Source organism: Alligator sinensis, unplaced genomic scaffold, assembly GCF_000455745.1.
Source record: "Alligator sinensis unplaced genomic scaffold, ASM45574v1 scaffold1097_1, whole genome shotgun sequence".
In the NCBI taxonomy this organism is placed as follows: domain Eukaryota; kingdom Metazoa; phylum Chordata; order Crocodylia; family Alligatoridae; genus Alligator; species Alligator sinensis.
In genome coordinates this window covers 53,868-76,030 of record NW_005841950.1, presented here as the reverse complement: position 1 = coordinate 76,030, position 22,163 = coordinate 53,868, and the positions used below count along the sequence as shown (strand labels likewise).

General features: G+C 42.7%; 1 protein-coding gene across 1 annotated transcript in view; it reads left to right on the top strand.

Annotated features, from left to right (window-relative positions):
• The window catches only part of LIPC (lipase C, hepatic type), a 92,592-nt gene extending 71,194 nt beyond the window's left edge, over positions 1 to 21,398 (top strand). The window contains exons 5-10 of the mRNA XM_014518333.2: positions 2,923 to 3,040; positions 8,419 to 8,652; positions 13,042 to 13,284; positions 16,501 to 16,621; positions 17,353 to 17,571; positions 20,201 to 21,398. Coding sequence (XP_014373819.1) covers positions 2,923 to 3,040; positions 8,419 to 8,652; positions 13,042 to 13,284; positions 16,501 to 16,621; positions 17,353 to 17,571; positions 20,201 to 20,312 — 1,047 coding nt within the window. The 3' untranslated portion in view covers positions 20,313 to 21,398. The remainder of the gene's footprint in view (positions 1 to 2,922; positions 3,041 to 8,418; positions 8,653 to 13,041; positions 13,285 to 16,500; positions 16,622 to 17,352; positions 17,572 to 20,200) is intronic.
• The last annotated feature ends 765 nt before the right edge of the window (positions 21,399 to 22,163 follow it).

Sequence of the window (22,163 nt, the reverse complement as noted above, 5' to 3'; positions counted from 1 at the left end):
GAGGCAGCAAGTGGGGACAGGGGAAGCAGCAGGGGTGGAAGTGGTGGCAGTAGCAGGGGGCAGGAGTGGTGATAACAGTGGCAGTGGTGGAGGGTGGGTAGGCAGAGGAGGAGTGACGGCAGCAGCGGGCAGGAGCACAGGGTCCGCAGCCAGCAGGGCCCAGGGCAGGCAGCATGACCACAGAGCCTGGGCTGGCAGGAGTGTGGAGTCCATTTGGCTCTATTGTGCAAGGCTTGCTTGCAGTTCCTGGGCTCTCCACACTAGCCACATGCCTCGGAGGAGCCCTGCACAATGCAGCTGGCAGCCCAGCCATGCTTACTGCTATGTGCAGGTCACAGGGAACAGCGGGGAGCTCTGTTCTATGGAGCCAGGCCAGCTCCACTCCTCTCCCTGCTGCCCCAGCCAAGCCTCATGATCTGTACTGCAGACTTAATTGCACAGGGCTCCCCCTGGCACCATGGGTCTCAGGCATGTGAGCCCTATGTGATGGAGCTGGTGACCCAGCCATGTGCAGTCCTGGGGCTTGCCAAGACCATGTGCCACTGTAGGACTCCGCATGCTGCTGCCACTGGCAGCAGAGGCTGTACACGAAGGGGGGCCCCCACACATACAACCCACCATGCATATGCACCCACACACCCCCAGCCACCCTCTCCCTCCATGACCCGCCTCCCCCATACCTACAGCTTCCCAGAAACCCCATACTAGGGCTGTGTGGAGCTTCAGCCCTTAATTTGATTTGGCAGAGATTTGGCCTGATTCAGTAGCCCAATCTCCGAATCCAAATCTAATCAGAGGACCCTTCAATTTCTCAGAATCAAATCGGAACCCTCCAAATCAATTTGTAGAGATTTGGAAAGATTCAACGATTCAGATATAGACACACCTTTAAATGCTTTTTCTACATACCTCAAGGTACCAAGTGACTTGTGAATGCTGCAATGGTGGGGCAGATGGAGCATCCCACAGGAGCATGGGGGGCTCCCCAGTGTGCTTGGCACAGACCCAGAAGTGGACCCCAGAAGCACTTAGGGCCCTCTTCTGGGTCGGCTGGGGAGCACGCTGGGGCCCCCCCCCTGCACTCCCCTGGCTCAGTGACTGATGCCTCCTGGGTCTGGGGGAGCACCCAGGGTCCCCCCACAGCTGATCACTGAGCCAGAGGGGTGCAGGGGTCCCCCCCACATGCTCAGCAGTGGATCCGGAAATGTATCAGAAGTACTTCTGGTCCATGCCTGGGTTTGCCACTGAGCACACAGGACCCCCCTCCTCGCACTCCTGTGGGACGCACCATCCATCCGACCATCGCAGTGTTCACGAGCTATGCCTGGTACCTCGAGGTATGTAGAAAACACATTTAAAGCTGTGTGTATGGCTGAATCGCTGATTCTCTGAATCAGCATTGAAACTTCAGATTCGGCCAGATTGAATTGGGACAGTGATCCAAACAATTAATCGAATCGCTGTCCCTCGGGCTGAATCTGAATCAAATATGGCCCATTTTGCACACCCTTCCCCATACCCACCACATATCTCCCTACCCACCTCCACCCCCCACACTTCTTCGCCACCACCACATGCCCATACCCACCCACCCCTGACATCCACACATGCCCCCATTCATTCCCCCATACCCCAAACTACACATATCCCCACAGCCCCTCACAAACCCCATACCCACCTACCCACACCCTCACCTCACACAATCTACAAGAATAAGATTTCATTTTGAGCTATTACGCAATCACCTCTGTATACACAATGAAGTATCAAACATAGGTGATGCATGGGGGGCCACTGAGGGCCTGTGCCCCCCCTGAAATTGGCTCCGTCAGCAGCACATCTCGGCATGCCGCATGTGGAAGTGCAAGGACCCCCACCACCGGTCACCAGCTGGCTGCTGGGGTACCACTGCCACTGGGGGACCTCCCCCCCCCAGACTCAGAAGGCACCAGTCACCCCTGGTATCAAATATTGCAAAACTGAAAAAAAATTAACAGAAAATAAATAAGAAATCAAGCCACGGGGCTCACAATCTGAGAGCTATGGGGCATCATCTCAGGCTCAAGAGCATGTGTCAAGGAAGTTGTTAGTTTTAGGTTGTCCAAACAATTTCTAAGAATCATTTTTTCCTCACAAAAGCTTACCATTTCCTTCTGATTGACACAAAAGAGAAGTAATTAATATTGGAACAGAATAACTTAAGCTGGCAGACAAAGTTAAAATTTAAGTTAGAAAGAGAGGTTTGGCTCTTTGTTGGTGTGCCAACAAAGGACATACAACTTCCATTTTTTTTGTGTGAAGATCTTAAGTTGACAGCTTAAGTGAGCAAGTTAAGTAGTATGCAGCATTGATTAGTTACAATGAAAGGCCTGAGGCCAATTCTGCTTCAATACATTTGTTTTATACCAGAAATCCTGTTGTGCAAATGAATCCAAGGTCTGTCATTACTGTATCACATTCCAGTTCTGATGAGTGTAGCAATACTTTGCAACACATCTGTTTCTTAGCAAGAGGTCAGACAACATTTTTATTTAAAAGGACTGTTTTGCTCTGGATTTGTAAATAATATGTAGGTTTCAGCAATTGGAAAACTGAATACTGCAGATGCAGAGTACAGCATCTGCATCACTTGTAATAAAGATCAACAAAACCCCTGGTATTTCCCTAAACAGAATACCTAGGTAGCAGCGATCAATGGCATGGCAGTTTTCTGATGGGAACGTGTCTGCTAGAAATGAAGTTAGTATCAGCAAATTCATGTTGTGTACGACTCAAGTACCTCATTTGACTTCTGGCATCCAGAAGCAAATTGGTGTGAGTTGCAACTCATGGCAATTCCTAGCCTACAATATATGTTCAGATGTTTCACCATTTTATTTTTCCTTTTTTGTGTACCTAAATCACAATGCTGCTGTCTTCTAGGATTCCATTCAATTTTCCAGAAGTGATGTTCATCTAATTGGCTACAGCCTAGGAGCTCATGTATCAGGGTTTGCTGGCAGCTATATTAGTGGCACAAACAAGATTGGAAGAATTACAGGTAAAAAATATTTATAGCTTCAATAAAAACATACAGTCAACTGGATTCTTTGTTCAAATATAGCAGTATCTGACAGCCTTATGTTACAACTTGCCTTAAAACTATAATTAAAGATGTTCAATCTTATTTTTAATGATTGTTTCAGTCCATAACAATAATGATAGTTACACTGAAGTTCTAAATATATTTGCTGACAGTGGTTTTAATGTAATTTGCATATTTCTTCTCAATACTCTCTAAGTACATAGTGCTCGGCATATTGTGTATTAGTGTTCTTCTTCAATTTTATTGAGTCTAAATGTTGAAATACTCACTAAGGTCCAGAACCTGGAAATTGTCATGTACACAGACAACTTGACACATTCAAGTAGTTCCATTAAACTCAAAGGAATATATGTATACATTTTGCATGCATATATATATATATATTTACACATTTGTGTAGTATGTATATTAGCTCACTTTTGGTATCTGCAACTCTAAAATGTTCTGTGCATACTATAGAATATTCATACAGTACTTAAACAGGGCTATGGCCATATTTCAATAATCAAACCATTCAGACATTCATGCCTTGAAAGGGAGGTCTGTCATGTACGATGAATGTGCTGAAGTAGGAAAAGGCCAGGTGCCAAAAGGTTTTTTGATCCACAGTTTTTCTTCAGACCCAACTGAGGAGCAATATATACAGCCTATACTTCTAACCTCGCATAGGTTGTACTTTGCAAGACATCCACTCCAGGTGCTAAAGGGCTTCTCTAGAGAAAAATTCTTTGGATTTTTAGATCTTGTGACTAGCAGGCCTTCCTCATTCTGATCAAAAGCGAAGTCTAAAAAGATGGTCTCAACCAGGGTGCTCACCTGGCCTGTGGAGCCATGGCATCTGGCCCTCAGGAATCCACATGGGTGAGGAAAATTGGTAGCAGGGGAGTAGTGGAAATTAATACTGCCACCCCTCCTTCCTGCCAAATAATCAAGTTCCATGCCGCTAGATACAGCCCTGGCAAGTCATTGCTGTGCAGATGCTCCCCACGCATCCAGACCAGGGTCCAAACAAGCATTCAATCTGGGGCTTGTCATTTTTCAAGGAAAGTAGTAGAGATAACAAAGTTCACACCTTCACTCCAGGTGTGATTGATTGCTGTTTTCTATCACTGGCCTCACTAGTCTTAACACAGATTTTCTATCCTCAAAAAAACCTTCCCACTTCATTCACAAGGAAGTGCCCAAGCAACCCACCTGGTCAGCAAGTAGCAGAATCCACAGGTATGTCTTTCCTCACCGTGTCAATATGCACCAACACATGGGACACTCCCTGCTGGATACAATTCTGTGCTAAGACAGTTGTGTGGAAATGTATTTTTTTTTTAGTTTGCCACTTGATTCTTTCTCTATAGCAAAACCTAGGACTCTACCCGAATCACAGGGTTATTTACTAGGCCTGTGCCAAGCAGCTAGTATTCGCTTCGGGTTTGGTCGATTCGGGGGACAGTGATTCAATTCGGCTATTCGAATCACTGTCCCAATTCAATTTGGCTGAATCACACGGGCCCATCCCCCACCCTCTCCCAGCCCCGGCAATGGCTGCCCGGCCCACCCCAGCACCCGACACCTTGGGGAAAAAAAACAAAACAAAAAAAAACCACTCACTGCCCCCCACTGCGTGGGGGGCTCTGCATGAACCCACCGAAGCCCCGAGGCCACTGCGGGAGCCAGCAAGGCCAGGGGAAGGATGAAAGGGCACCCGCCATCTTGATTGCTAGCTGCCCTTCGTATGGCCCATCCTCTCAGCAGTGATTGGCAGAGAGTCCCAGCCAGGTGGAGGAGGGACAAGGGGGCCGCCACCATCTTGCCTGCTGCCTTTTGTGCCACCTCACCAGCCAGTGCTTTCCCCTCCCAGCAGCAGGGACTGCATTTGATTTGTATTAAGTTTTTGGTGGTGGTGTTGCTGATTTTTATTGGACAATCCTGGATATCACTCTTGCTACGAAATCTACCAAACCGTGAATCAAGTAGGTCCCCAGCATTGAGTACCAATGTGGAAAAGCAGTAGTTTCAGCAGTCTGTTGAAAAGTTGATATTTAAAGACACTATACACAATTTTAAAACACTTCCCTTTAGCTGTGCCAACCGTATTTTTTCTGGGCTGCCCAGTACCGATGCAAAGACCTCAAAAATAACATAACTACTGTTACGTTAGAACTGCAAGGTAGTCTCATTCAGAGATAACTGCACTTTGACTGCTTCTCTCCTTTTCTGATGCACAATTTATTCGAGTTACTCATTTTCTGCAGTGCAGTGGTAATTAGAGCTTTGATTCTGCTCCAAATGAAATCTCTGGCAAAACTCCCATTGATTTCAGTGGTGCAAAATTGGGCTCTACCAGAAAAGCTATATAGAGTCTATTTGCATCAAAGAAGAATCCAGCAAATCCTCCTAATACCTTGAGTTGATAAGAGAAATTATTTTCCTTCTGGAAGAAGTCTGTGTTCTTTTGTTATGCTCCAATAGAAACAAGGTTCATTTTGGAAATTCTTCTCACTACTTGTGGAAACTGGGCTGAAAAATCTTAGCAGAGCATCTTCTAATGTTTACTTTTTCTCAATTCTGAACTGGGGTCAAAATACAGGAAAAAGGGCCTTTCTTCTGTTTTAATGTTACTGTAAATGAACTTCTAGTCTCAAACCAAACTAGGAAGTGCACAGGTGCACAGCACAGGGATAAGAAGTCTTCAACCAAAAAGATTTCACTCAAGGGTGGTTCAATCTTGCATTTCGGAATAGTAGTCTGGCCAGGGGTTTTCAACAACACGGGAAACTGCTCACAATGTCTTCTCATTTAACTCCATTTTAATGGACTAAATTAAGGACATAGTACAACTGGATGCTATACTCCCAGTTAATTTGTAAATTGTGTTTTCATCTTTTTATCCACTCTTGACAAGGTACTAAATTAAACGTTACCCACTCACTTGGAACCTTACCTGGTCACTTATTTGGCCCACACCCACTCATCTCCAACTTCAACATTAGTGACTCATTTTAAGGAGAAAATTACATTAAGGAGATTGTCTAGTGTGCTTGTGCTTTCAAATTGTGGCACATTGCTCTTTACAGTAATTTGAAATCAATTCCCTTGTGACAAATTATAGTCTTGGATTATATTATACAAGCAGCATATCATTAGAGTATCCCTAATAGATGCTTAGCGTAAACATAAAAGTTAACCGTTACACTTAGTTGTGCTGACTGGTGGCATTTTGGGCCTGCCATAATGCTTTGAAATTATGCTAATTATGAGTATGTGCATAATGCAAATGTATCGATGAGGTGTGTCTGCGTGTGCACACCCCCCCCCCCCCAAGTATAATGAGCAACAACATTTTAAAAGACAGAACGGACTCTTACATGCAATTCCTATTGCCTACAGCAGTGGTACCCCAATTTTTCAGCCCATGGGCTCGATGAGCAATGCCAGCTTCATCCTCAGACTGGATACAGCATGAAGTGCTGGCCCACCCAGGGACCAATCGAGCCATGTAGGAATGGCCCATCCAGGACTGACGCAGCTGAACGGGAACTATCCTCCTGGGGCCTGATCTTGCGTAGTGTCAGCTTGGGCCCCAGCTGGTGCTGTTTCCATGCAGTTGCATCAGGCTCCACCCAGGCCCTTTCCACCTGGCTGCATCAGGCCCTGGCTTGATACAGCTGAGCAGTAACGGGGCCTGATCCTTCTGCATGGGGCTGGCCAGGCTTGGAAATTTGACAGTAGGAGTGTGGTAACAGAGTTAATTATAACTGTTCCCGCACCAATACATTTTCAGACCCATGGGGAGATCCGTGGACTAGATTACATGGCTCTGTCAGCTGAATCTGGCCCGGGGCGCAGAGGTTGAGCATCCCCAAACTACAGTGTTTACATTTTACAAGAACACATTTGACTTAAGTCTGATCTGGGAGCAAAACAGATATAACTGTAATCTAGAGGCCCAGTTCTGAGTTTGGACTCATTGCCATACACTGCAATATGTCTTATGCAGTCAGGTCTTGTGCTGGCACCTGCACACAAAGTAGTTGATTTTACACGACAGCGTTGTGCACACCTGCACGTATGGCCTGGAATCTGAGCCCCTCTTCTATTTGTTCAGGCCTTTTTAGTGTGGTAAGCCACAGTAATGAACAAGTAAAATGTGTTATTTTTAATCATACTTACAGATATTCTTCAGCAAATCCAATACAACCTTGCAAAAATGAACTCAACTGAATACTGAATAATAACATCCAAAACAACACCGCCAACACTCTTAGGCTAGCTTTATGTTCTCTACTTTTAACGTGTTCTAGGTTTGGGTGCATTATATTTAAGTAATCCATTAGACGGTGGGATTGCTGGAAGAACCCGAGCACAGAACCCAGCCCAGCACACCTAGCTGTCTAGACCAGGAATTGGCAACTTTCGGCCCACAGGCTGGATTTGGCCTATGAAAAGACTGGCTCTGGCCTGTGGCAGCTCAAGGAATCAGCAGCACACGCCAGCCACAGCAGCAGAGACAGCATTCCCAGGATCCTAATGCCTGCCGTTTTCTATTTAATCCCCTCGCAACATCTGCTGATGGCCAGAGTGCAGAGCCAGGTCATAAGCAGCAACCCACAGTAGAAAAAAGGTTGCCAACCCCTGCTCTCGGCACGCACACGCACATCTGGCTCATTTCATTTTCATAAATTAATTCTCTGAACAGCCCTCAAAAATTAAGATGGTAGGCACACTACAAAAGCTTCTACTAAATTAAATCTAAAAAAAGGCCAAAGATTACTTCTTTTCCAGAATGGGATAACTATTTGCTTTGAAGCAGAGTCATTTAGCATCAGAGAATCATTACAAATGAACAAACCTGAGCACGCAGAAAACTCTGTCCTTCATTAAACAAAGCAAGTTTTAGGAAGTTTCAGGTCCTTTATATGGGGTAAAAGTCAAGCCTGGGTTGGGGCTCCCATGTTCAGAAGGGTCTCTGAAACATGTGACTATTAAGAGTATGCAAAAACAAAAATTAAGTAAACACCATTCAAGCAGACAGAGCCCTAGTGAATGCAGCTTGTCTACAACAAACACTTCTATCTCTCCAGGCCAGTGTCCTTGGGCTTATAGTAGTTACAGTTTGTTACAATATCTGTTTGCTTTCAGCCTTGGAGCTCCAGTTGCGTGCTAATATTAGTTGACTATTATACCTAATCTTATTTCCATCAAGAAAAGACAGTACTATAAGAATTGGTGGGTCCTTGAGTGAGCTTTTCTCAAGCTTAAATGGTATCACTGTTCATGAATGAAGTACAATAAATCCATCTACTGTATCTCACACCAGTGATTTGAATTTATTCTAGGCCTTGACCCTGCTGGTCCTTTGTTTGAAGGGATGTCACCAACAGATCGTTTATCTCCAGATGATGCAAACTTTGTAGATGCAATCCATACATTTACTAAACAGCACATGGGTCTCAGCGTTGGGATCGAGCAGCCGGTGGCCCATTTTGACTTTTACCCCAATGGAGGCACCTTTCAACCTGGCTGCCACATCATGCATGTGTACAATCACATTGCCCAGTATGGAATCACTGGTAAGGAGTGCTGTGACAAAAAGCAACAAAGCACTGCAGCTTGATTAACAGCATCTCTGAGAAACTTAAGATGACTCTATGCAATTAAGTAGACTAAAGTATCATACCAAGTATATGCAGCTCTGGAAAAGAGTTTCTTGGCTAGAAACAGATAACGTGTTTTTCAATTGTACTGAACATCCACATTACCCACCGATTTCAGTGAGAGAGATGTACCCAGCACCTCTGGAAGTCAGGCCAACAGCATTACTACTAAGTATCTTGGAATGAATCCTATGGCATGTTTCAACTGTTCAGGGAATGGGAGAGTTTATATAATACAATGCTTTACTGTTTACCTCCTCAATTCATCTTTACTCCTTTGTCCCTCAGTTGCTACCCCACAAAGTAGGCAGATCTCTCTGTAGGATCTCATGCTCTTCTTTACCTGCTGCTCACAAACAGGGAAGAATTGGTGGGCGATGTAGAAGTGGATGGCAAGTTGGGCAGCAGCGACCACAAGATGACTGAGTTCAGGATCCTGACAAAATGAAAAAAGGAGAGCAGCAGAGTATGGACCCTGGACTTTAGAAAAACAGACTGACTCCCTTAGGGAACTGATGGGCAGGACCCCGTGGGAGGCCAGTCTGAGGGAGAAAGATGTCCAGGAAAGCTGATTGTATTTTAAAGAAACCTTACTGAGGGCTCAGGAACAAACTATCCTAATGTGCAGGAAGAATAGCAAATGTGGCAAGCGTCCAGCTTGGCTTAGCAGAGAACTCTTTAGTGAGCTGAAACACAAAAAGGAGGCTTACAAGAAGTGGAAGCTTGGACAAACAACTTGGGAGGAGTACAAGAATATTGCTTGGGCATGCAGGGATAAAGTCAGAAAGACCGAAGTGTACTTGGAGTTGCAGCTAGCAAGGGACATGAAGGGTAACAAGAAGGGTTTCTGCAAGTATTGTTAGCAACAAGAGGAAGGTCAGGGTGTGGCAACCTAGCGACAGATGATGAAGAAAAGGCAAAAGTAGTCTATGCCTTTTCTACCTCGGTCTTCACAGGCAAGGTCAGCTCCCAGACTACTGCACCTGGCAACACAGTTTGAGGAGGAAGTGAGCAGCCAACAGTGGTGAAAGAACAGGTTAGGGACTGTTTAGAAAAGCTGAACGTGTACAAGTCCATGGAGCGGGATGCAATGCATCTGAGGGTGCTGAGGGAGTTGGCCGATGTGCTTGCAGAGCACCTGGCCATTATCTTTGAAGACTCATGGTGATTGGGGGAGGTCCTGGATGATTGAAAAAGGGTAAATATAGTGCCCATCTTTAACAAAGGGAAGGAGGAGGATCCAGGGAACTACAGACCAGTCAGTCTCACCTCAGTCTCTGGAAAAAGTCATGAAGCAGGTCCTCAAGGAATCTATTTCTAAGCATTTGGAAGAGGTGGTGTTTAGGAACAGTCAGCATGAATTCACCAAGGACAAGTTACACCTGACCAACCTGATTGCCTTCTTTGATGAGGTAACTGTGGATGTGGGGAAAGCAGTGGACATAATATACCTTGAATTTAGAAAGGCTTTTGTTACCATCTCCCACAACATTCTCGCAAGCAAGCTGAGGAACCATGGGTTGGATGAATGGACTGTAAGGTGGATAGAAAGCTGGCTGAATTGTCAGGCTCAAAGGGTAGTAATCCATGGCTTGATGTCTAGCTAGCAGCTGGTATCAAGTGGAGTGCTCCAGGGTGTGTCCTGGGGCCAGTTTTGTTCAATATCTTCATTAACCATCTGGAAGATGGGATGGATTGCACCCCCACCAAGTTCACAAATGATACCAAGCTAAGGGATGTAGTAGATAAACTGGAGGATAGGGCTAGGATTCAGAGTGACCTAGAAAAATTAGAGGATTGGGCCAAAAGAAATCTCATGAGGTTCAACAAGGACAAGTACAAAGTCCTGCACTTAGGACCAAAGAATCCCATGAACCAATATAGCTGGGGACTAATTAGCTAAACAGCAGCTCTGAATAGAAGAACCTGGGGGTTACAGTGGACAGTGAGATGGATACAAATCAGCAGTGTGCCCTTGTTGCCAAGAAAGCTAACAGGATGCTGGGCTGCATCCGCTCTATTCTACACTGGTGAGGCCACATCTGGATAACTGGGTCTAGTTTTGGGCCCCCCACTACAGAAAGGACGTGGACAAGATGGAGAGAGTCCAGTGGAGAGCAATGAAAATGGTTCGGGGGCGGTGGCACATGACTTCTAAGGGGAGACTAAGGGAACTAGGTTTACTTAGTCTACAGAAGAGAAGACAGAGGGGTTTTGATAGTAGCCTTCAACTACCTGAAAAAAGGGGGGGGGGGGGGGGGTTCGATAGAGGATGGAGCTAGACTGTTCTCAGTGGTGGCAGTTAGGGTACAAGGAACAACGAACAAGGAACAATGGTCTCAAGTTGCAGCAAGGGAGGTTTAAATTGGATATTAGGAAAAACTCAGTAGGAGGGTGGTAAAGCGCTGGAACAGACTACCTACAGAGGTGGTGGAACCTCCGTTTTTGGAGGTTTTTAAGGTCCAGCTCGACAAAGCCCTGGGTGGGACGATCTAGTTGGGGATGGTCCTGCTTTGAGCAGGAGGTTAGACTAGATGACCTCCTGAGGTCCCTTCCAACCCTCATTTTCTATGATTGCCAATTAGATTTGTTACAATCTAAGTTTTATATACAGAAGCTTTGTCTTAGTGCATGCAAGATAAGGCACCAATGCAGACAATCCAAGGTGTTAGCTGAAACACCTGCAGAGGGCATTGTGTGCCCAGCATCACTGGTGACACACAGGGGGTGCACGTGCACCCCGTATGGCAGTGCACCCCCTATGAAAAGGCCTGTGGGTAGCTGCCACTTGTCACACCTCCCACCCCTCCCCCTGACACCGCTGGCAGCATCTGTGGGCGGTCAGCGATTGCTGCTGGCCACTGCTGACGCTGCCAGTGGCACCTGCAGGTGTTCGGTGACGCCCCCAGTTGGCGCTCACCCCCCCGCACTGACAGCACCAGTGGCGTCTGCAGGAGCTCCCCACTTACTGCTGCTGTGCTTCTGCCACTGCTGTGCACTCCCAGCCGCTGGGGGCACACGTTGTTCATGCCCAGAATACTAATTTGCCAAAACATTTCTCATTTCTTCTTTCACTACCAAGAATTGAGCCTTACTTGTTAGTTGATAATTCATGACTAATGAGGCCAGGCATGGACTAGGAAGCTTATCAGTGAATATTTATTTCTTTCATGTGTATGCTACCCTTCCCAACAAAGGCTCAGGGCAGAAAACAGAACAACGGAAAAAAAAGGAGAGCAAAAAGAGGACCTAAACAACTTAAAAGTGAACTAGAATATCAGGATAAAACAGATACACCCTAAACAACATCCCATCCTAGTTTTGTTTGACAAATGCCTGCCCAGATAGGAAGGTCATGCAGTGCATCCAAAAGATGTCCAGGCTCAGGTTCTGAACGTGTTCTCCAGAACTGAGGAGCAACTGTGGAGAATGACCTCTGACACATTTTTGACTTGATGCTCTGGTGGTACCAGCAGGAAGTGGTCCCTTAGGTACATAGGGCCCATTTAGGGCTTTATAGGTTAAAACCACCACCTTGAATTTCCCCCAGAAAGCAATTGGGAACCTGTGCAGACTCTGAAGTCATGTTTCTACAGTTTACCTTGGTACACATTAACGATAGAAGGGGGAGAGACGACTCACAAGGGGAAAGAAAATATAATGTCGAAGGAAGAGTCTTTTAATAAGGACTTTTTAATTTGTAGGATACTGATAGAGGTAGGAGAAATAAGTGTTTTATTGCCATGCTTATTTCTCAAATATTTACCGAGTGTAACAATGCATTTATTTTGTTCCTGTTCTACTCTAGTAGCTGCAAGCCCAATTCATCAACAGAGCTTATCACTCAAATGTGCACGCTGACAGGTACAACAAAAGCAGCCAAAAGGCAGCACAGTGTTCTACAATGGCCTGAGGTTGTTGTCATCTTTAATACAGAAGTACAATCTGAAAAGGCTACATATACCCAAATGCTATAGTTCATATTGACCTGAACAGTCAGCTCAAGATGCAGTATTGCAATCTAGTACTTACAGAATGCATCATTTTACTGAAGATGAGGTTTGGCACAATCTGCTCCTTTTTTACATACAAGTTTCTGATAAATTTGGTAGCTCAAGCAGTCAATTTGGACAGTGTTATAGATCCCATATATACATCTTTTGGGATAATCTACATAATGGGATTTAGCAGTAAAGAGGGCTGGAAAGGATCTATAACACATGACTGTTTGCTGTACTCCTTTGTAGTTCATATACAAAGTAAAGGCAAGGACATGCAAAATGGTTGTTATTACATTTTTTTCAGGGATCACTCAAACTGTGAAATGTGCTCATGAGAGGTCGGTTCATCTGTTCATTGATTCTCTGCTGCACGATGATAAACAAAGCATGGCCTACTGGTGCAACGACATCCATAAGTTTGACAAAGGAATGTGCCTCAGTTGTAGAAAGAACCGGTGCAATACTCTGGGCTACCATATCAGAAAGGAGAGACTCCAGAAAAGCAGAAGACTGTTTTTGAAAACACGAGCAAATATGCCTTTCAAAGGTTTGTTAGCACTTACTACAGAATCCAACTTGATAAGATGGTGCCTACCGCTTCCTTGGCCAAAACAAATCAAATCAATAGGAATAGTCAAATTGATGAAAGATTTGTGAATCAATTTTCCCACTGCCCTTTCAAGAGTATATCTTCACTTAATACTTTTATGGGATATAGCATGTTGCAGGCTTACCAAATGCTAACTGTGGACTCCTGCCCTTGAAGCTGCCCAGGTTCTGATCTACAGGATTTTCTTATATCAGTTGCTCCGTTTGAATTAACTATAACATATACAGGCACCCAGCCAAGCCAAAAAAAAAAAGCCTAATTGCTCAGGGAGACCTGCAAGGCCTTCCAATCCAACTAGGCCCAAATTTTGTCTGTAATTAGTCTGCAGCCAGACACAAATTATTACTTTTTAAACAGAAGACAAGACAGCTGCATAGCGTGGGGTGTCATAGGGTAGAACTGCCACGCTAAAATAAAACTCCTGGTGCTCTGGCATTATCATCCTTAAATCACCATCAGCAGAAGTGCAGCATAGCAGCTCCATGTTCCAGTTCCACGAGGCTTCCACCTAGCACATCGTACCAGTTGGCCCTTGGGGGACAGGTCTGACAGACAGGGAGAGCGCTCAGGCCTGGCTGCCCTACAACAGCCCTAATTGTGTACTAGCTGCAACGAGGGTCATCGTGGCCAGGTCCCTGCAGACTGCACTGCTTGGCTGGACCACGGGCAGGGCATGTGTAAGAGAGACTCCCGACGATCCTCAGAGCCAGACAGGCTACAGGCGTGTCCCTGGCAGCCACCGGAGCTTCCTGACAAGGGCAAAGCCTGAAACGGGGTGGGATTGTCAGGGAGGCCTTGTATTTCCCCTACCTCCCTCTGCGCGCGCACGCACACTGCCCAAGTCACCAGGGCAGTTGTCACCTCCCTTTCCAGCCATTAGCCAGGCCCAAATTGCCCTGAAGTAGGAGGCACAGAGCAAAGCAGCATCTCACCTTCTGTGCTGCCACCCACCATTTGGCTTTGGGAAGTAATTGCAGGAAGCCCCCTTGCTCCATGCTTCAGCCTTACTTGAATGTAAGAGACTCTAGCAAGGTCACACCACCTCAAGTGGCAGCTTTGGAAAGGCTGAGTCTCACCTGAGGCAGGCAGAGAAACGACTGCCTCTCAGCCCGTCTTTAAATTAATACACTGAATCTAATAAAGCCACTTTGAGTGTTGATGCTTTGCACCAAGCCAGGGGCACCCTCTAGGGCTTGTACATCCCTAGCAATGGCTTGATTTATATGTAGAAATGGTTAAGAATGGAAGACTTTTTTTGCCACAAGCCTGAACTCTGCTGTTTTCATTGAACTGCATTTATTTATTGATTTATTTTAAAGACAAGCTACACTTCAGAAAAAAGGATCACAGAAATTTACTAAAAGGTCATTGCTCTAAACAAACATTTTCTTTCATAAAGCTGAAAAACAGTCCAATAACTATGTATGAATGTGTATCAAGTGATGTTAAAACATTTTCCAAGAATGCAACAGAGGTCATGGGTGAAACCCAAACCGGGGGTGGGATGTCGAAGAGGGGAGGAAAGGCTTAAAGTTATGTTTTCTAACCCTGTTCCTGTATTGATCTTGACATTTTATTCTTCAATGTAATGGCAATATATCCTGAAATCAATGCCGATCCAGGTCAAGTAAAAATATAGTAGTTGTAAGAAGATAACATTTAACAATGCCTTCTACCCTGAAAGATCGAAGGTTTATGCAGAAAGTATGTATAAAAGGGTTAGTCATGAAAGATCGAAGGTTTATGCAGAAAGTATGTGCAAAAGGGTTAGTCCCCTACCACTGTACTGGAGCCGTTCTGAGCAAAAAAATAAATAAAAAATAAAAAATTATACATCAGTTTTAAAGGGGGAGTAAATATCTTTCCACATCAACACTATTGAGTCATTCTGGCTAGCTGCTCCATAATTTGACCAGGTGACCAGGATAAACCTCTAATTCTTGTTAAAAGTTTTCCTGGCCCTTTTGGGATGGTTTACGAACTGGAAGCCCTGCTTCTCTGCAAAGAGTTGAACTAGATGAGCTCAGAGATCCCTTCCAATCCTAGGATTCAGATGTTTGAGAATTATTATAATGCGAGTAACACAAATTTCCTTTCCAGATCTCCAAGATCAGTGCAGGCCTGGCTTTAATCTTACAGTTATTAGCATATCAGGTGAACTAGGATACATGTGGTGGAATATATAGTGTCAACTAGTGACAAATTATTTTTAAAATAATTGTTTGGGTGGACAGTGGGGAGACAGTGAGCCATCTTGCTTGGAAATCCTCAGGCAAAAGGCACTGTATGAATGCTGTCATCTATGACAATGTCTTTTCCACAGTACATTAAAATGCTGCAGCCCCACCATTTGCTTCTTACAAGCTGACCAGACAGAATGAGAATGGACAAAGTTGGACATTCAAATCTGTATGGCAGTCTTTGAGCGCACACTGTCAGACCCACAGTTTGCTAGGATTTGCCACACAAGAACATGCCATAATATACTGAAGTTCTCTGACATTCTTCTTCACAAGAACGTCAATTTTTCAGTTCAAAGACTTTCCTAAACTCCCTTCTCCCAGAAACCACCAAACCTCAAAGCAGTAATGACATATTTCTTATTGTGAAGTGTTGAACAAAGTCATATTGTTAACAGATGCATGTTAAGCACAATGTATCATTATGCCATCAAGAACAGTTCATGAGTCATCTGTTTTCCGAGAGATTTTTTAACAGATCATAGCAAGGAAGGCTGGCATGCAGAACGGAGCCTTCAATCTCTGTCACTACTCCCACTACCATTTGCAGCCCGTGAAAGGACTGTCCACACAAAATCCAGCACAATCAGACCAGGGATCTCTGCAGACACGCATGTAAAATAAAAAAAAAAAAAATCAGTGTTACACCTTATAAGGTCTGAAATATTTCCCCACAGAAAAGCCTTTTGCTCTACAAAGAGCATCCAGTATCTTTTCCCTTAAAGAAAGCAGCTGGGGACTGATATTGTTTGGCAACAGCAGGAAGCTGATGTTTTAAAAATAACTAATGTATTGAATAAACACAAAGAGAAGTATTCTCAAATTACTGCTTTGAAATGCAAATGCCATTACACAAACATGATGCCTTTATGACCCTGTGATTTCTCACCTTGTGATTTCTTTCTCTATGCAGTTTATCATTATCAATTCAAGATCCATTTCATAAACGAAATTCAAGAGAAGCAGGTAGAACCAACTTTCACCGTCTCCTTGATAGGCACTAAGGAGGATGTTGAAAACTTGCCCATCACACTGTAAGTATGAGATACCCTGTTTTATGGGGGTGAAAACTGGTGTCATATAGTTTTTCACTCCCATAAAATGATGTCTTCCTGTCCGAAGCAGTGAACTTACACTAATGCTCTTTCACTGCTTCCGATCCCGGGGCTATCAGCCACACCATAATCAGCTTACCACCTTATATGACGCACAGACATACCCCAAGAACAGACTTATTTCAGTCCTGGTGCTTCAGTTTTCTGGTTGCTCAGTCCTCATCCCTCACTATTCGTGAAAGTGGTAGCATGGAGAAAGCAATCAATACTCCTTCAAGGCCAGGGAGAGAAAAGGAGCTCTCAGTCATTAATTGCATTAATCAAAGCAAGGTCTCTTGAGACGGGGATTATCTTCTTGTCCTGGACTGGTACAGCACCTAGCACACCAGCATGAGATAGGTTCACAGGCATTGCAAGAATACAAATAATAAATTATAGTAGTTAAAAAATATAGGTGGCAAGGTTACACATCAATTTTAACAGTAAATGCAACTGTGCCATCTAATCTTGCAAGACTATCTTGCAAAAACCTGCAGCAGGAAGAAAAAGTTCTCTCCAAGGGCTGTTTAGACATTAGCTTCTTCTGTGCCAATTGTTCACAAGAAAAACAAATTAACACTCCCCCTCCCCCCAACAATACAGAAATTTGAATTCCTACAAAACATATTTTCAGGTTCAAGATCATCTTTGGTGGTTTTGTCTTTTTGCAGTGTTGAAGGCATTACTGGAAACAAAACCTACTCTTTTCTCATCACTCTGGATATTGATATTGGTGAACTAATGATGATCAAATTCAAATGGGAAGGAACTGCGGTTTGGGAAAATCTCTGGGACAGAGTTCAAACTATCATTCCCTGGAGCAAGGGCATCTATCGACCAGGTCTTATAGTGAAAACAATACGAGTCAAAGCAGGAGAAACCCAGCAAAAGTAGGTGTTGTTGAAATTTTTTTTTTTTTTTTGTGAGTAATTAAGCCAGCTTCAGCACAGGTGTATCCTGAAAATACTACATTCAAACAGATTCAAAACTCTCCTCCCCGCCTCTCCTCAAAACTATTAAGTGCGTTAGAACAATTACTCCTTTCAGAGATAATCCACTGCACCTTACATCATGCTCAAAAGGCCAACAGCAGCAAAGTAGCTTTCAGACCTATGCAGTCTCTCTGATTTTTTCATTGTATTAAGTGAACTCAAGTTGTCTGTTTTCATGATAGAACTGATATATATTTTTGGACTGACTTTTTTTTCTCCCCCTCATCCAACCTCAAGTAGCTGACGCGTTCTTCCCATAACGTATGTAGTATAAGAATATATGTAGCATCTCCTGTAAAATTAAACAGAGGGTTAACAGATCCCACCGTTGTAGTGGTGAGTTAAGTACATACATAAGCAAGTATCAGAAAGCCCCCAGAGGAAGAGCACAATGTAAACTGACCACCCCTCACATTTGGCAGTCACTCTGGTCCAGTTGTTTTGAGAGTTTGCTGATGCTGTGAATGATGTAACGAGTTTTGCCAGGTGAACTTTTAAGAGCATCAGCTCTGGGTTTGACAGGAACTGAGTTTTCCCGAGTAAAAGCTTCCAAATGCAGTGTAAGGTTTCTTGGTTTTTTGCACTCTACTCTGGAACAGGACCATTGAGATCTAAGCACTGTAGATCATGCCTCACATACAAAGCACAGCAATAGGAGAACATTGCTGCTTGTATTTGTGAAATTGGTTGTTCTTAACGGAAAGAACATTTCCAGCCAGGACACTGTACAGCAATGTTTGCAATGACTGCCACTTCTTTAAGAATAGGTCTTTTAATTAAGGTTAAATGAGAAAAGCTTGTCCTACCTAGTAACCGTAGCTCGGCATTATAGGGCTGCACACAAGAAGGGGCAATTAAACACTGATCTTGCCCAGAGGATAGATCTCGCCAGTGTCAGTGATGGCAGATTACAGATTCTGCATGGCACAGCAACTGTCTGGAAAGCAACAGCTCCCTGGTGCTAATTTGAAAGACAGTTTAAATTGTGACTTAAGAGATTTGCCAGGTTTGTCAACTTGAAGAAAATAAATTATACAAACATTTACTTGACTAAAACACTTCTATGCTTTCTTACTTCTTCCTGAAAATGTTCTATAAATATTTTCCTCCTCACGGCTCAGCCTCTCTCACTTGCTCCTACCATAAAGTATTAATCCTGGACTTATGACATTGCATGTTGGTATGAAAATTGAAGGATCAAATTGGAGCGTAACAAGCACTGGGAATTTGAGACCCATTGATTGAAACATTTATCTTGCTACTGTTCTTGATTCTGTTAACATGCACCAATAACATGCTTCAAGAGAAGTCAAACACAGTTCAAAGACCTACTTTTAAGCTGCCTAAGGATTCCTATGGAGGAGCTAAAATCATATTGGAGGCTGTGGCAGAATCATTAAAACTTTTAATGTAATTCTAGACAGCCAATGTCCCTTGGAAGTCTGTCACCACAAGAAGCACTGGCTACTCATGCCAAAGTTTTACTAGGTGCTGACTAATGTTGATTTTTTCTGTGAAATCTGGGGCTGATGAGAACTTGAACAACACTGCTACTGAAATACTAAAACCATCTGGGCCAAGGGAACGGTGAAGTGGGAAGCATGAGGAATACTCAAGGAAAATATTTCCTCAAAAGAAAAAAGAGTGGGTAGATTTTTTAATGATTTACTAAAACCATCTGGGCAAGATCAAACTGCAAAGAAGCAAGCATCAGTAAACTGAATTTTTAAATTTTAGAAATGCTGACAAAGACAAACCATGCACCACAACTACTCTTTGACCTTCTCAAGTACTTATACTGTTTACTATATTTTCACACCATTTTTCAACTGTGATCATTGTTTCTGGGACTGACACATGCAGTGGATTTTCCCCGTGTGGGGAAAAAGTGAGATTTATGTCAGAAGATACTCTCAAAACTGCTTCTTAAAAGAGCAGAGGAGCCCACAAGAAGGACCAAGCTGTCATCTACCTTGGAACCTTCATTCTCTCATCTTAGAAAATCTTATGGGTTTGCCTGTATTAAAGTACTTCTTGCTAAAACATCCAGATAGTGATATTAATGTGTCAGCACCACTCATGGTAGCAAATGGGAACATGTTTGTGTAGAAAATCTAGCCAGTTCCTGATGGTTTATATACTACATTAGCTAACTCAGAACAGATTTAGATGACCTGCTATTTAATCTCCTGGTGGCCATCAAGTCCTTGAGTATTTTAGCATTCCACTAATGGCAGCAACAGGGGGAGCTGAAAAAAGGTAATAGCTAGAAAAAAATGCTAGAAATGCTAGAAAAAAATTCCTAGTAAAGATAAGATGAAGAATTGATACTGTATACAAGAAAAAACCTAGCTACATAGGTGCTACCTCCCATGCTTCAAACACCATGTTACCAGATGTACATTTATCACTAGCAGCAAGAAATTAAGAATTAATGTATCTTCTTAAAAATATACATCAGAAATGAGAACAGTAAGAGTGACAAGGAACAGAATATTTATACTTATTCATTGTGTTTTCTGTTTAGAATGACATTTTGTTCCCAAAGTATTGACAATGTACACCTCCATCCATCCCAAGAGAAAACGTTTGTGAGATGTGAGAATCGTCCTCGAAGATTAAAGAGAAAATTCAGATGAGGAAGAGAATCAAAGCTGCCTATCAAGAATAAGTTAAATCTTATTGACTAAAAATCACAATTAAAAGTATAAACATAAGTTCAACAAAAATTGAAGTACCCTCATAGATCCAGATACAAGAAAGAAACAAATTTAGATTTTATGTTTATGGTAACAGCAAACTAAAAATATGCCCTTAAAGCTACTCCTAAAGAGATGAATGGACATTTTCTTAGTTAACATTATGTACTGAGATCTAAATTGCTTTTAACTTCGAAAGAAAACCTGCTCAGAGGACATCTAAACATTGTTACTTCAAGGAATGCTTGATAGAAGTGTCTTTTAAATATTAGATTTTATATTACAGTGCCTTAAAATGAATCTGATTCCCAATGAAACCACCTAAAATAACAATTTGATTACTGTAAAATGAAAATAGTTTTGGAAGCCACAAATTAGCTGTTAGGTGCAGTAATTCACAGGTGACTTGTCCCAAACCTGAGTATTGAAGCATATCAGCTAAAGCCAAGTTAATGTACTTATAATAAACTTGCTGTTTAAACCACTTAAAGCAAATATCCTATTGAATAAATACTATGTTCATTTACAGAAAACTATTGATCTTTTATCTTGCTAAAGTTCAAGACCTAAGGAGTTATGAAGGTGATAGGAACATCCTTCATGACTGAGATACTCTGTATAAAACTTAGCATTATGAGCCACATAATTGTGCCTTTGATAATGTGCTTCACTAAAGTTTATTCTATTGGAAAATGCTTTGCTGTTCAATGTAGTGATTAAATATTTTAATTAAACTAATTTGCTTTAAAGAAATGCTTAGCATGCTAAGCATGATTCCAGCTGATAGTCCTTGTTACACAGCCAAGTTCAGTGAACTTTTGCATTTAAATTATTTTCACCATGTTAGTGTGAACTCTTAACACTATTTTAAAATTATGGCACAAATAAACGAACATGATTTACAAATTAATGCAAGTTGCAGAATATTCAACAGCAACCTAACATTACATTTGGAAAATTCAAGATCAGGCATGTACATTCCCCTTCCCCCCCGCCCCCATCTTAAACTAGCAAATAAGAGGAAAAACACCCTACATTTTTGGATGAAATTTTATTTTCAGGCTATTACATACAGTTACCAGAAATAAAGATTTTCATTTGTCATTTGTTCATCCCCAAAATTATAGTATTTATAATTTATGTTTTACCATTGTATGATATTTATTAAATTTTATTAGTTTTAAAACGTTAAGGCACTAAATTATACACTGTATTGTTCTGATTAAAAGTCAAACCTGAACATAAAAGTTAATCCCAAATTTTCACGTTCAATTTCAGGAAGAAAAAAACCAAATTCTTTTCTTCTCAAATAAGTCAATAACTATGGATAAATGTCCTTAACTGTGCGATTATAGCCTGATTGTTGGATGACTGATTATAGGCTTGTCTTTCGTATTAGCTGAAATAAATTTTTGTGGTTCCAAGCGGAAACCCCCCCCCACCAACTTAGACCAACACCTACTGAATACTTTGTACTGAGAACAAAGTTTATGGCTTTTGGTGATCACAAAATAGAAAAAAAAACCCACACTCTCACTGCAAAATAATATGGAGAATTGTAAAAAAAGTGGACAGAAATTACTACCAAGGAAAAATTGAGTTATTGAAAAATGCGAGAAAGGAGTATCTTAGAAATCATGGAACTACTGAGCACCTAAAAGTATGAGAGAGAAAATTTGCTGGCTATTCATAACTTTTATTCACACTAAAGATTTGTTCTTTTGTTTAAATTTTTCCTTTGTTGTTTTGGGGTTTTTTTTCCCCTCGTTTCAACTCCCTTAAAGGTCCTCC